Source organism: Filicampus tigris, chromosome 7 (genome assembly GCF_054856515.1).
Source record: "Filicampus tigris isolate MCC_2025a chromosome 7, RoL_Ftig_1.0, whole genome shotgun sequence".
Lineage (NCBI taxonomy): Eukaryota > Metazoa > Chordata > Actinopteri > Syngnathiformes > Syngnathidae > Filicampus > Filicampus tigris.
In genome coordinates, this window is record NC_141223.1 from 9,778,740 (window position 1) to 9,794,520 (window position 15,781).

Genomic DNA, 15,781 nt, shown 5'->3' on the forward strand with positions numbered 1-15,781 from the left:
GCACACAGATACACGCGCGGCTTAGAAAGGGACACCGTTTCTCACCCTGATTGCATTTCGAGAAGAGTTTTTGTCGTCCACGTTGACGGTGAGAGAGAAGAACACAGCGGTGCTGTACACACCCTGCGTCCTATAAAGCAGTTCATTGAAATCTGGTCTTTGTGGGGCACCTTCTTTCTCCCAGCCAGCAGCACCGGGAGGAGCCCCAACCTGATCCCACCCTCCGCAGCTGTCGATCACCTCCATCATGGGGTCAGAGCCCAGCTTGTCGATTTCCTGGATGTTGACACAAGATCTGTAAAACTCCTTGACCTTGCGCTCTGCAGAGTCGGGCTCACGCCTCTGAATTGGCTCCAGAAGGATGCGCTGCAGTTTTTCCTCATTGTGCTCCCCGATGGCCGTAATGATTCCGTAGCTGAGCTTGTCCTCTGGTATGGCGTGACGCCTCAACCAGCCTCCACACGCGAAGGAGTAAAAGTCCTGGCAGGGCTGGATGGTGGGGTCAATATTGGCCTGCACAAAACGCGCTGCTCGCAACAGTACGCGTCTCCGCTGGCAGTCTTGCCTGCACTGCGGATCTTGCTGGGCTTCCAGCGAAATGTATTTTAGCGCTAGCATGCTTCCCAAAATGACACACATCCCCGCTGCGAAGACCAAAGCCGAAAGGAGGCAAATCTCCCTCCGGCTCCATCGGGGGAGCCCGCCACTGCTGCTCGTGCTGCTCGCATCTTTGTTGCGGCCAGTTGACCAGGTGCCTCCCCGCCCACGCGCCATGTGACGGTCCAGACTGCCACCCAAGTGAAGGGTCATACCATTACTGAGGATGTCACTGCTGTAGCGGCCGCCATATTTCACTTCTTGGAATTCATCATAGTGCGCGGTTAGCGAGTACGTCTTCTCCATGACGATGGGGCGTTATGAATTAGATGTCAATAGCAGACGTCTGTGGGGGTGGGGTGGTGGGGGGTGGATTTAAAGGGGATTTATTTTTGTGTTCAGATTAAGACCATGACTCCGACTGAGATAAATAGAGGGAGGCCACACAGGGCAAAACACGGATGATGCGGCCTTCTTAGGCTACGTTGCCTTTGTTCCTTTCAAATCACAAGCCGGCAGAATGAGGACTTCCATTCTGCATGAGGAATCTCTCGGGTCTCGCTCTCTATCTCTCTCATCCTCTTTCTCGTGGCACCCTTTCCATTTGTTCTCCTCCTCACCAACCAGTTCCAGGGCACCTGCTGATGAAAATAAGAATGATTTAGGAGGGGGCTTGAAGGCATGAGAGAAATATTGAACAACCGGGAATTAAAACTTTTGGCACAATTTTCTCACATATTCTGCCCAATCCTATTGTGTGGCAGCAAAACCTGTTGGGTTAATAGTGGCCTCTGAGGGAATTCATGACGCCTCACAACTTTGGATGGAAAAATGGGAGCTACGAGCTGAGAAGTTGGGTATCAACCTGTAGGTTGGGTTTGGCACAGTCATTGTGTGCTTGAAAGTAAAATCATTTCAGAGAGAGTAAACAAAAGCATAAACCTTTCTCACCAGAGAAAATCAGTTGCTGACTGACTATTATCCCTGTGCGCTAAATGAAGGAAAGGTTGCATTCAGATTCAAGTTGAATCCAAAGGAACAGTAATAGTACGCTATCAGGAGAAACATTTAAATCTTGGTCGGATTCAATGTTGAATCAGGTTTTCATAGCCACAGTTGCCGTCATAAAAACATGATGTAGTCTATTTCAAAAAGAAAAAGCTCCAAATTAATGCTCAGCAAAGTAGAATGGATGCATTTGCGAAAGATAACAGACCCACATGGAAAAGGTACATGCAAATAGTCCAGGGCTGTCGGCTCCAACTAATCCACTGTCCGTGCTGCCTGTAAGCGATATCACACACCACAATGAGAGTGCCTGACAGATAAGTTGCGCTGTACCGGTGTGAAAGTGTACATTTGTATGTGTTGGACGGGGTTATTGGTCAGCCAGAGTTATCCTGCTCAGCGCTATGAAGACCATCATTTACACCAGTGAAAAGCTTGATGCGGTTGCAAGCGCACACAAATACAAGACAAAAATCATCATGTTTTCAATTTTTTGTAGCATCTACTAAAGGACCTTACTGTCATTAGTGCCCTCAAGTTTCTGTTGCTAAGGGATTCGCGTCCTCAAATCGCGTTATTTGATGATACAAAGTGCCGTGCAATTCAACGCTTATCGGGCAGCCAAATGGGCAGAACATTGGGGTAAGAACTGGGGAAATTCAACAATAACATGTCTCAGTGAGATGTCACTGCCCATCCAAATTTTCATCTATCAAACCTCCGCTTTTGTACACATGCTCAGTAAGAAATTTGCTATATCTGTAAGGCTACGGACGGCACAGACCATGACATCAGTTTCATGTACTTAATGGGTGGGCACACATTCCCTCTACCAATACTTATTATAATGCACAGGTTATTGGATTACATGATTCAGATACAGGCCTCCTCTCTTTGCAACTACTCTCCTCTGATTTTGAAATGCATGGACACTCCCTTGTGCCACAGCTCCTTAAAAACACCACAATAAATTATGGCAAGACACACGCACCTACATACACCCAAGTACACACGCGCGCACGTGCACAAACACGCACACATCAGAATACCAGTGTATGGATAATGGATTGGATCTTGTGGGTTCCATCACAGAATGCTATGTGTGATGAATGGCTATTTACTGAACATGACAGCCTCTGATATCTGACGGTAACTTACGCCGAAGCAGACGCGCACACATGCGGCCATTGCACGGGCACTGGACACATACGTGGAAAGCACACATCTCATGACACTTTGCCAGCTTTTCCGAGATACCTTTTATTGTTTAAGCAAGCCGTCAACCCCATCATCTTTGTATTGTACACCTTTGAAAGTATTCTCTCAACAAAAGTGGGAAATCGTCACTTGGAGAGGGAATTTTTTTTTTCATTGGCCCTCATTCACCAATACTTGTTGCAAAGTCTTAAAAAGGGCATACAGTATAGAGGAAAATTGACCTTGTAATTGTTTGTATTCAAATAGTTGGGTCTCTGGAGTGCGTACCCACCGATCACTTGTGAAATTAAATAAGACAGTGTTTGTCTGCCTGTTTTTGAAGATGTGTCTTTGAGCGAGATTTTTTGAATATTGACAAATTGTGGCCTCTGGAATTTACATAATGACTGCCAGCAACTCTGAGTTTCTACACCCATGAAGTTGCAAGCAAGGCTGCCCGAGTTCGGGGCCGGACTGTAAAGAAAGAACTATCGTGTCGAAAACAAAAGATAAGCAGAGCTGCATCATTAGCACGGATTAGCATCAGATGTCGGCGTTACCAGCATTGACTTCTAATAACTGTTCTGCTAAATTGTCTTTATGGGGACGGGGAGTATTCCTGTTTGGCGATGTCATGTGTGACACAGCTATTCTAATCGACAAGTTTAATTGGATGGCTTGGTGATAAGGAACCTTCTCGAGTGAAAATACAATGACATCTGAATGGGCCCCCACTTTAAAAGGGGCGGGGTAGTGTGACTGGTATTAAGAACATTTCTGCCGAAAATTTACATTCATGAACAACTGTTCAGCAGCAGGATTATTTGCACCTGTGTTACTAAACCCATTTTTTTCTGAATGCTTCAACTTGAACAGTGATTCTTGTAGCACAATTTCTAAAGGTATTAATGCCTATCGCAAAACTACTCGCTGAGTTTGCAAAACTAAAAGAACAAACACTGCTTTTTACTGAGTTTGCAATTCTGTAACACACAACTCAATGTTTTGCACCCAATTCCCAAATGATCAACACACTCCTTGCAAAATGATACACATTTATGGCTATTATTTACACTATTCTGCCTGCATGATCAACTGTTTTAGCTAATCAGTTCACTTTGCAATCTTGCTGAGCGATATAAACGAGCCACAGTTAAGCTGTCTTCTGGACGACAATGGAGGGAGCAGGAAGAGCGGGAAGAATGAGAATGAGAGGAGGCTAAGGAAGAAGCCGGGGAGGTGAAGAGGCAAGAGGGCGAGGAGGAGGATGAGGAGGACATGAAGGTGAAAGAGGAAGGCGAGTAATAAATAGAATTACTGATGACATCAGAGCCACAATGGTGGACCACGTAATCAACCGAACGACCCAGAGGGACAACACGAAGTAGGCTGAGATTTATATTCGCTCCCTCCAAGTGAAATTACTGGGGTTTTTGGTGTATGTTGTCTTGACATGAAAAAACACAGATTTGCGTTTGTTCCGATGTGTACGGTAAATACAGTAAACACCTTGAATAAAAATACTTGAAATTTGGATCCATGTGTGTTTACAGGACAATGCAAAAGTATGAACTCACCCTGACATCCCCTACCTTGTGCAGAAAAGGCAAAAGCCAGATGTGTTTTTCATTCTTTCCATCAGTGCGTAGTTGGCGCATTGTGTGATGCAAAAACACAATTTTTAGGAAGCGTCTTGAAGAGTTAAGCAAGACTTATTTGCTTTTGCAAGAGAACTATTGTGTTTTGACATTTTGATGAAAGGTTTTCTTATGTTTCAGTTTTGCAAAAAAAAAAAAAAAAAATTCTTAAGCCATCAGAAAAAGCTGTAATTCCAAGCACCTGCCAGATGGTCCCAATTAGATGCCCCCGCACGCCCCTGCCCCCATTCTTCATAGAAGGACATTAGACTAGAGAAGATGTTAAGAGATGAGAGCTCACGCAAAGACAGCCTTGTCTTCTGCCCTTCGTGAACGAATGTGGCACACTTACATGCTGTATGTTCATCTTCCACGTACGTGTAAAGTTGGTCCTTCAAATATTTGTGTTTTACTGTCCAAAATTTCAACAGGCAGACAAAGTAAAACATGTTTTTACCAGGGGATTGTTACTGTATGGTCAGTAACATCAGTTAGCAGGCACTTACACTGTCACATGCAATCACACCTGGCCAAATTAATCGAAACACGCCGAACGTCACTCTGATAACCCATTGCCCTGTTGCAACATTTCCTTATGAAACACTTTATGATTGCAATTTTCCTGACAATGAATTATTTGGAGTGTTTCTGTATATTTTGTTTGTGTGATACAGGCTTTCAATATACAACAGATCCATGTAGAGGTGGACGATATATATCGTTATCGATATCATCGTCAATCTTGCCTACATGATGTGTAATTTTACATTATCGAATATTAATACTGCCTCGAAGCGAGTCACCCGACGGCCGCAAAGTTGGAGGAAATGCTGAAAAATCAGTGCGCATTGACGGCAGAGGAGGAGGAAGTGATAATCACTCGCCGAATCAGCGGGCAGGACCCGGTCACGTGACTCCGTCCGCACTAACAGCGGAGCTGTTTCCTCCTCATTTCATGGAGGAGTGTCTAGCGGGGATTTATATCGAGGCGCGAGTCCACGTTGTCCGTAGTCTGGAAATGGTTTGGGATTTACACGACTGACGTCGGTGGAAATAACATTGTTAGATGTGCCAAAACGGTCACCGTGAAGAGAAATTCTGTTGCACCACGAGCCATACGGATTCCGAGGAAAACCTGGCGACCGCGCGAGCATGCTAACCAACAGTTTAAACACACACACCCAGTTACAGTCGCTGAGTTGAACCAACAAATATATCAAACGCACGCATGCACTCACGCACACACACACTCAGTACTTAAGCGAACAAGTCAAACGTGACATCCTGGATGATCGGTTAACATTCAGTTTACACGCTTTTAGTCAGCATCATTCATAACTAGCCTGTATTCCCGAGACATGTTGCACAAACTACGACGGTTTATTAGTGTGACGCCAGCATACATCCAAACATGAATAAAGTCTACATACCACAGCGATGAATGAGTGGGAAATCGTACTTTTCTGTAAATTGCACATTTGTTATTCAACTTTATTCTGAATACGTTGGCCAATGTATGAGAAATGGGTGTTGTCATGACGACATCTTTTTTCTCTCTCGCTGGGTGACACTTCGTTACACGTCACATATCAAATACATTTTTTTCTCATTCTGATTGCTGTAGTTAACACCTCTTTCTCATTCTGATTCCTCTAGTAGTTGGCAGTGGTACACCAGAACTTACCGCAGCTCAAAATGTCATATCATTATGGAATAACAGCAGAGATATTTAAATGACATAAATATTGCCAAAAATCAATGTAAGTCTATACATATATATTTTTTTATTGTTAAATATTGTCGTAGAATATCATGTTTTGCAGTAGCTGTATTTCGCAATTTAAAAGAGATATTGTTCACAAACGCTGTCTATCCACAATTGGTCTGTGAAGCAAGTGCGTATTTAAAATATTTTTTGTAGAATATCGTCAAATTATCGTTATCGAGGTTTTTGAAAAAATCTCGAGATATTTTATTTTTGCCCATATCGCCCACCCCTACATCCGTGCCAAGGCCATGAAAGTGTACCTGAAGCTGGCACAGAGCGCTTCTACAATTCAAACCAACCAGACATCAGGGGCTCTATTTTGTAGTGTTTTGTAGCACAGTTGTATTTTTGGTCATGTGGAAATACGAGTGTATCTTGACTTTTGTGCAGGTGCAAGGCTTGCTGTGCTTGGCTGCCAATTTGACTGATCTGTCTGTGCCGAGTGGGGCATTCCGGTGTAGCAAGGGTGTGTACTTTCACATGGACTCGGCGCAGCTGAAAATCTGGTGGCAGGACGTCTCTCTAAACTCACACGTGCCGGTACCATGTCTAAGTCTGGCGCAGTAGTTAGACCACTGGTCTAATGCAATTTTGATGAATTTGATCGTCGCACTTGTAGACAGGTTGTGAGCTGCGAAAACATGTGCATGGATGTCATTGTATTTCATTCATGTTTGTGAACTGCAGGCATCAAACCCTCCGAATTACTGTAAGAAATTAAGCCATTAAATATGTTATTATTATTATTTTGATTATAATTCTTGTTATTATCCATCCATTATCTATACCACTTATCCTCACAAGGGTCAGGGGAGTGCTGAAGACTATCCCAGCTGTCTTCGGGCAGTAGGCGGGGGACACCCTGAATTGGTTGCCAGCCAATCGCAGGGCACACAGAGACAAACAAACATCCGCACTCACAATCACACCTAGGGGTAATTTAGAGTGTCCAATCAACTTACCACGCATGTTTTTGGAATGTGGGAGGAAACTGGAGTACCCAGAGAAAACCCCCACAGGCACGGGGGACATTATTATTATTTTTATCATTATGAATTTTATTATTATTATTATTACTATTCTTATTCTTATTGTTGTTGAATTACACACAGTGATGGGGGCACACAAACAATCAGGGGTAAAACATGAGCTCCTCGGACATAATTAAGTCTCCAGCAGTGACAACAGGCTCATTCTGCATTTAATGAGGGTACCTGCGCTCGATGTTTATTGCCACACTAGCCAAAAGTAATGACTATGCTCCAGTAATGCACATATCGCTGCCTTCTTTTTCACACGGAGGCGTCACTGTGTGAGACTGGCTCATTCAAAGGGAATAAGAGAAGCCAATTCGACAGGCGGCAAATTGTGGCAGTTATGTTCATTCCCACAGTGGCGCAACCACCCTATTTCAAATACCCTGGCGTGTATCTGTCTGTGAAATTACCAATCGGTAATCCAGTTATCATCCATACCCACGTTCTGGTAACATCAAATTTACACTAATCACAAAAATAGAGCCCTATATTTCAATGAGCGCAAGCACAGTACCAATTGTATTGTGCAAGAGCACTTTAAATGAAGTCAACCCAAACATTTTTTTCAAGGGTATGTTCCATGCAAGCCCACTAGTTGCAACATGTTGGACAGTTGGACATTTTGATTAATATTGCGTATACGGAATATAGCAAAATCCAACCTTTTTTTTTAACCATTTCAGGGGGCACCCATTTTGTCACTTCTGTCGACTAAAAATGACATCACAGTTGCTCAGGGCTCAGGTAATTACCAATCACAGCTCACCTATTTTCTGAAGCTGAGCCATAATTGGTCGTTGAGCCTGCATAGAACATATTCTTGAAAAAAAAATGTTTGAGTTGACATACGAGACATTACCCACTCTCACTTCATTCAGTAAACACCTCAAAATCTGGCTTCTTGAGAATCAAGCCTGTAACCACATTGCTTCCTAGTGTACTTGATTACTATAGAGAGGGAAATCATCTTTTGATCTGTTTGTAATTTATGTGTCAGAAAATGTCTTTGGAAATGTTTGTTGTGCTGTAATTTGGTGTTTAGTATTTTTTTGACATTATATACAAACAAACAAATATGTAGGTGAATACAGTATCTTACTACTTGAGACATCAGATGGCTCTAGCACCTAGCACTTTAATTAACATTCAAGCACTTTGCACTAAAGCCCTTTTACACAGGGGTCACCAACTCCGGTCCTCGAGGGCACCTGTCTTTTCCACCTTTTCCATCTCTCCCTGCTGTAACACACCTGATTCAAATGATCAGTTCATCATCTAAGCTCTTGAGAAGCCTGATAACGATCCTGATCATTTTAACAGGTGTGTTACAGCAAGGAGAGATGGAAAACCTGCAGAACTGGTGCCCTCGAGGAGCGGAATTGGTGACCCCTGCTTTAACATGTATGAAACCTAGCACTGAAGCACTTTACAAATCATGCTCATACTCGGTCTTATTCAATGTATTTATGGCTGTGCATTATTGTATTCTTTTTCTTCTCTGAAATTGTACTGTATTTTAAACTTGTATGAGGTAACATCAACCTGCCGCAGGGACAACAGATGCAAATTAGCCATTGGCTATAATCTGGCATATTTACGGAAAACTGTTTAATTAATATGCAAAAATACAATTATACAAATAATTCCACTTGAAGAACTCTCTCTTAAAGGGACCATACAGGAAAACTTGTAAAAAGTGTGGCCATATCTAAAGCTGATATTTTAATTGCTTGTGTACAAATGTTTGCTTTTGAAGTGGCTGCCCACCCATCAAATATGAAATTGTGCAACCGAGTACATTTTTTGTAAGGTGCCTGTTTCCGAAAATGGTTCTGCGAGCAAGGCCTTCAGATTTTTCTCCGACTGTGACATCACCAGGTATTTATGTTCGCCGATAAATCCATTGCGTGCGTCATACACACAGATCCAGATTTTGTATAAATGTTAAGTGTACTTCTTTGACTGAGATATGTTTCAATATGTCCGTAAAGTATGAGGCATCGCCTAATATGCATGATAATACATAACACATAGCCGTCTAGCCTCAATTTCAGCCTCTCTCCAATACCACTGCCATCACCAATGAGTCACACAGTATGTCTACTTGATGTTTGGCATTGAGTTTTTTATATTGATTTTCAAAACATTTTCTGTAAAAGTAACTGCTGGCGCCCTGCGCCTGGCTGGCGACCAGTTCGGGGTGTAGTCCGAAGTCAGCTGGGATAGGTTCCAGCACCTCCCCGCAATCACGGACAAAATATAACATTTGGTTTCTCTTTGAATGCAGTTCAGGTCTTGACTAGACTCAATTTTATATTTATCTTTTTTTTTCTTTTTTAGTTTGTAAATTGCCTATAGATTAAATTATTATGCCGAGATCAAAATTGTTTCAATACTTGCTGTAGGACCGCTGGGACTCAACTCTTATCAGCAGCTGCCAGACTAGAGAAGAATAGTTAGTCTTATGGCTACAGGTTTGAAAATCAGCCTTGGATTTAGGATTTTTAGTATCAGGAGATTCATTCAGGCACAATAACAACAACAACTACAACAACAACCTTATAAAGTGATCTTTACAATTGGCTCACATGTGGACGTAGCCTACAGTCAATTTACAATTTATGGTATATTGATACCTCACATATGTTTTTATTTACTTTTTATGTGAAATGTATTCCTTGCTTCAGCTACCTATCACCCAGGAGCCTAACGCGCTGAAACACTCACAGGGAGCTTCTATTATTCATTTAGATTATTAATATAGTAATACACAATAACTGTGAGAATGCTTAAATTGTTATCACCATATAATATGATACTTTGAATTGGGGAATACATATTCATCTTAGCTCTAAATAGAACGTGAACTTTCTTATACTTTCAGAACTTTTGTTTGTGACGCAAGCGCAGCGGCAAATGCATTTGGCTCTGCGTAAACACTGCTGTGGGCGATGCTCACTTTGATTAGACGACAAAGACGCTACGGACTAACAATAGCATTACAGATAAATACGTGACTAAAAACAACATTCGAGTGTCTACTTGTCCACTCAAACATACAATAACGCGCGTCCTACAGACCTGTCAAACGGCTTAAAGGACCGTTTGTGCGGAAAGTGACGAACATTCTAGGTTCGCTCTTTCTCCAAGTTACAATTTCTAATTGCACTACATTATCGAAAGTGAAATTACAAAGACCATCTGTAAGCAGTATTGTACCCGAAGCTATTATGCGTGAGGTCTACCACGAGCAAGAGTGGCGGGAGCTCACCTGTGGAGAGTAAATCAAAACAGCTGGCGGGAAGGAAGGTAAAAGTCTGAGTGACTGAGACTGTCACTGAGATCCGCACTAGAAGAAGTCAAGTCCGATTTCTTCCGGAGATTGGCACACACACCGGGATGTGCAGCTCTAACTGCAGCCGCTGCAGACCACAACCTCCCAACTAGTATGTGGGTGAGGGAGGAAGGGAAAGGGGGGGGGGACAAGAGAGAGAGAGAGAGAGACAGACAGAGAGAGGGACAGAGATAGATAGAGAGAGAGAGAGAGAGAGAGAGAGAGAGAGAGAGAGAGAGAGAGTGAGAGAGAGAGTCCGTAATGCAAACGTTGATTATTCAAGTTTCCATATGTTGAGGTTTTAATAACTGGTCGGTTCTTTTTTTTGTGCATTTCACATGAATTTTTACAGTTTTAAGTCAACACGACTAGTGCGTATTGTTTTCATTGACATGGTCCAGTGCAGTTGTGCTAGTGTATTTTTATTTCGTTATTTTTTTGCGCTAGTGGAAGTTGGTCGAAGTTGGTAGACGAAAACGCTAACGGAAGCCCGTAATGATAGGCGGCCGCCCATAGGCGATTACTATTTGGTCCAGTCGGACAAAAACGTGGATAGACGGATGGCCCCGAGTACACCGGCTGCAGACGGAAGGTGATAAACGGCCTGTGAAATTTTTGTCAAATGCCAAGCTCTGGTTGTTAGCCCTAAAAGGAAGGAAGGAAGCTACCAGAGAAAACTCCACACAGGAAGGCCAGAACTGAGAGTTGAACCCTGAATCTCAGAACTGCAAAGCAGATGTGCTAACCACTGTATCACTGTGCTGAAAAAAAACACTTTTTGTTTTGTTTTGCTGGAGCCTAAACTGGACCTAACCACCACACACAACAAGCCATACAAGTCGTAAACCAGTCAAACCAAAATGTTTTACTGCAAATCAGCTTATTGACTAACTGACTATTTCATTACTACTATTGAGAGGGAAAGGCAAATCCATCATTTTTACTTCCTAATATGTTAGTCTTTAAGGTAGGTGTAGGTGGTAATGTCATGACAACCTTGAGGATATGACTTTTGACGTTTCGAGGTTACGAATGGCGTACAATGAACTAGTTTTTGCAGCAGCGTAAGAATACATGGTCACGAGGCAAAAGAAGACACTCCTAGTTGCTTCTGTATTTACTGGTTTTCATTCATTCATTTCATGATCATTTTATAACAAGTGTGTTTATCACAAATATTTACGGTAATTATGATGTTACTATTGCATTAGCGTAGGTTAGTGATAGACGTTCTGACTGATATACAATTTCATTTTAATGCACTTATGCTCATTTAGGAGGGCGGAATCTACCATTACAATAGTGCCGTAATTCAACTTCTGGCACCTGTATGCTCGGCGTTAAAACGGGCATAACTTCATTTTCATGCCAGCGCAAGTCTAGCGTGTATATGGGGCTGTCTAAGCGTGCCGGCGCGCGAAGCAGCCTTGCCCTAGACGCACCTACAAATTTGGTGATAGAAAGTAGTCTGTGCTCGGCAACCAGGCGGACCCTAACCCTTTACATTGAGGTAAGGTACGATACATACCCATCGTGCCTCCCACCACAGTCGTCAGGTAACCGTTTTGGTGATGCATGCAGCCGGGTGACACTCGGCGGCATGGGTTGCCAAATAAAGTGTTTATCCCCCTACATATTTACCATGTGCTTAGCCTGGTTCTCGCTTGGAAATCGAACAAAATCTGGCACTCCTTAACAAAAATGAACTGTCGTTCAAAAAACGTTCAGATGCCAGAATGAACGCGTTTCCTTGCCGTTCACCTGGCAGAAATGCACTACCTTCAGTTCATGTGCGCCCAAAATATGAACGAGTTCACGTTCTTTTGTTCATTGAACACATTCAGGAACAACACCGTACCTCATACGAACCCTATGGAAGAAAATCATCATTACGTCACCAAGCTTGGCATCATACAGGTATCGGGGAAAGACCAAACATTTTACCAGTTCATTAAGCAAAATGGTCACTCCCCACTCACCCTTTGACACACAAATTGCTTTCTAATCAATTTCTACAGATTATCATTCATGAGACGGATGACCACATTTTTACAGAGACAACACATCTTAAAGAGCAAATTTTTTCCCGGAACAGCAATGTGGTGCCAATTATTTATGTTGGATAATTTTTCATGTTCTCCTGCGTTTTGCTGGGTTTCTCCCACATAACAAAAACAAGCGTCTTGGGTTAATTAAAGACACTCAATTGTGCATAAGTATGAACGTGAGTGTGAATGGTTGTTTCTAAATGTGCCCTGTGATTGGCTGACTCCCAGTCTAGGATGTACCCAGCCTCTTGCCCAATAACAGCTGGGATCCGCTCCAGCTAACATGTGACCCTAATGATGATAAGTGGTATAGAAAATGGTTAGAATGTTGGACATTACATTGGACAAGGTATCCAGCTGTTTGACTTCATCCATCAATAGTGAGCGACGTGTCAAGCTGAGCATGCAGTAGAAAAGGGACATGCAGTACAGTATTTTGCATTCTTGTTACGCCTTGGCAGACGTTTATTGACTTGGAAATTTTCGTTTTATTTTAAAAGAAAACCAACAGATATCTTTTGGATGATGCCTGTTTTTAATTGATAATGCATTCACAAATCTTGCACTTTATTAATGTCTGTAAAATCACCAGTGCAATGTACTGTTTGCATTAGTGATATATGCAAATGGATTTTCAATTGCATAGCACTTTTCCACCTGCATTGCACTCAAAGTGCTTCTCGCTGACTCATCATTCACCTACTGATGGCGCAGTATCAGGAGCAACTGGGGGTTCAGTATCTTTCTCAAGGATTCAGGACACTTCGACATGGTCACAAAGGCGAGGGATCGAACTCACAACCTCTGGGTTGGGAGACCATCACTCTATCACTGAGACATTCCACCCATGTATGTTGGTTTGGAACATGGATGCTGCTGACCGCTTGCCAAGTCATCATTATGAATGAGACCTCGATCAAAACTACGTAGTCTTTTAACTGGTTGAATTAGGGCTGTTCGATTTTGCCTAACAGGATTATTTTCTCTCAAACCCGATTTTACGATTATGATTTCTTTGTAAACTAAAAAATAATGAAAAATGAAGTATTTTGAATGCCTTTTACTTTATGCCGTGTTTCAACTACTGGGCCTGCTGGGAACATATTCTTGAAAAAAATAGGTTTGGGTTGACTCCCGCTTTAAACTTAATTTTTCTTTCTTTGAACTCAAAATGCCATTCAATTTAACTCAATACACACAGAACAATCCATTGGGATTAACAGCATTTTACTTACACAATAGATTTCAGATCTGTTCTTAAATTAAACCAATAATGAAAGAAGAAAGTGCATATACCGTTGGAAACGAAATCATCAACATGAGAGAAGGTAGAGAGTCAAGTCTGTTAACCAAACAGTCTGTCAGCAAGTCATTTTGCCAATCAGCTAGCCTTTCACATTTCTCCCTGGTCTTACTTAAACATAAATCAATGATTAGTGCAAAACCGTCACTCAATAATACAATGCACTGTCACGCTTAAGTACTGATGCATAGTCTGGTTGGACCAGAGGTCCGTTGTAGAGGAGAAAAAAAGGGACACCTTTCAGACGTTGAGTAAACCCTCACTTGCCTGAGCAAATAACAAAATCGGCGGTAGCCATGGATGTTGTTGTTGTTGTTGTTATCGGACTGCACGCTCGTGGGAGGAAGCGGAAATGCAGAGGAAACTGCGGTGGCTTATATACACCAAAAATTAAAAAAATCAAACGTGCCAATTTGAACGTTTTTAACATCGTTTTGTCCAGAAAATTCGGTTTCTGTTCAAAATCGCTTAATCGAGCAGCCCTATGTTGAATAAAGGTTGCATGAAAATTACAATTTTTAAACTATGCCGTGCTTCCAGCAATATTTGCTATACACCCACATAATGTTTTAACTCTTCTTCAAATAGCCGACAAACATACCAACCACCTGGACTATACATAACAGAACCTCTTGCAATTCATGGGGTAAATATTTGAGTTGGTTTACCCCAAAACCAAATAGTCATTGGATGCCAAAAAAGCAAGCCATCCCAAAAACCAGTGTTGCCTCGCAACGCACATGATGGCATCCTGTTCCCAAGTGGTCACTACTTATAAAGGTAGTTGTTCAAGGCATACTCGGCATTGGCTCCATAGTATGGCGGCAGGACATATCCAAAATATGCTATTACCTGTACGACACCAAGCAACTGTTTTAAATTGTGAAAAACGCATGTCTCATTTAAAGGGGAAGACAAGGCAAACATTTTCTTTACAATATGTTCTATGCACCCCACTAGAGTCTAAACTTGTATTCTTGCGAACGTACATGACCAAACACGGAGAACAGGGGAGCCATCACGTTCGCAACCTTAGCCACTGTGACGTCATTTTCAGTCGACAGCAAGTAGCAGTTCAAGGCAAAATGGCAGCCCCCTGAGAGGAGTAGAAATTGGTGGATTTTTGCTTAATTCATATTTGAGAAGCGCACAATTAATCAGAACACAGTGTTTAGACTAGTGGGGGTGTATATTACCCTGTCTTATTGTAAAGAAAATGTTTGATTTCCCTTGCCAGGTCATCATTACGAATGAGACCTCGATCGAAACTACGTAGTCTTTTAACTGGTGGAATTAGGGCCGTTCGATTTTGCCTAACAAGAAAATCCAGATTATTTTCTCTCAAACCCGATTTTACGATTACGATTTCTTTGTAAATGAAAAAATAATGAAAAATGAAGTATTTTGAATGTCTTTTATTTAAACTTAATTTTTCTTTCTTTGAACTCAAAATGCCAGCCAATTTAACTTAATAAACACAGAACAATCCATTGGGATTAACAGCATTTTACTTACACAATAGATTTCAGATCTGTTCTTAATTAAACCAATAATGAAAGAAGAAAGTGCATATACCATCCGAAACGAAATCATCAACATGAGAGAACCTTTTAAAGGTTGACCTCAAATGTGTAACTGAATGAGATTTGTCAATGTTGGTAGTTTTTACGCAGCTTGGCTCAATTTTTGGTCACTGCCCCATCCCATTCACTCAGGCTGCATTCACTCACCAACAGGACCGTCTCTTGACCTTGGTCCGCTGAGAAATACTTGAGCCCACCCGTCACTCAAAACCAGCCTTATAGAACATGGAGGGATTGAGAAGAACATAAAAATGATCAAGGTGGCGCCA

General features: G+C 42.1%; 1 protein-coding gene across 8 annotated transcripts in view; it reads right to left on the bottom strand.

Moving 5' to 3' along the window:
- The window catches only part of ecel1 (endothelin converting enzyme-like 1), a 65,785-nt gene extending 50,081 nt beyond the window's left edge, over positions 1-15,704 (bottom strand). For 3 of the 8 annotated variants that reach the window (XR_015087570.1, XM_086036630.1, XM_086036624.1), the window contains exons 1-3: positions 12,107-12,168; positions 10,516-10,687; positions 46-1,238 (exon numbers count right to left, since the gene is read on the bottom strand). Coding sequence is in view for 7 of the 8 variants with exons in the window: in XM_086036630.1 (XP_085892756.1) it covers positions 46-903 (858 nt within the window). In the remaining variant the exon portion in view is untranslated. Of the gene's footprint in view, positions 1-45; positions 1,239-5,869; positions 5,900-10,515; positions 10,688-12,020; positions 12,169-15,659 lie in introns of those variants that run through there. The other 5 variants (XM_086036626.1, XM_086036625.1, XM_086036628.1 and 2 more) reach the window with 5 other exon arrangements.
- Positions 15,705-15,781: the final 77 nt, after the last annotated feature.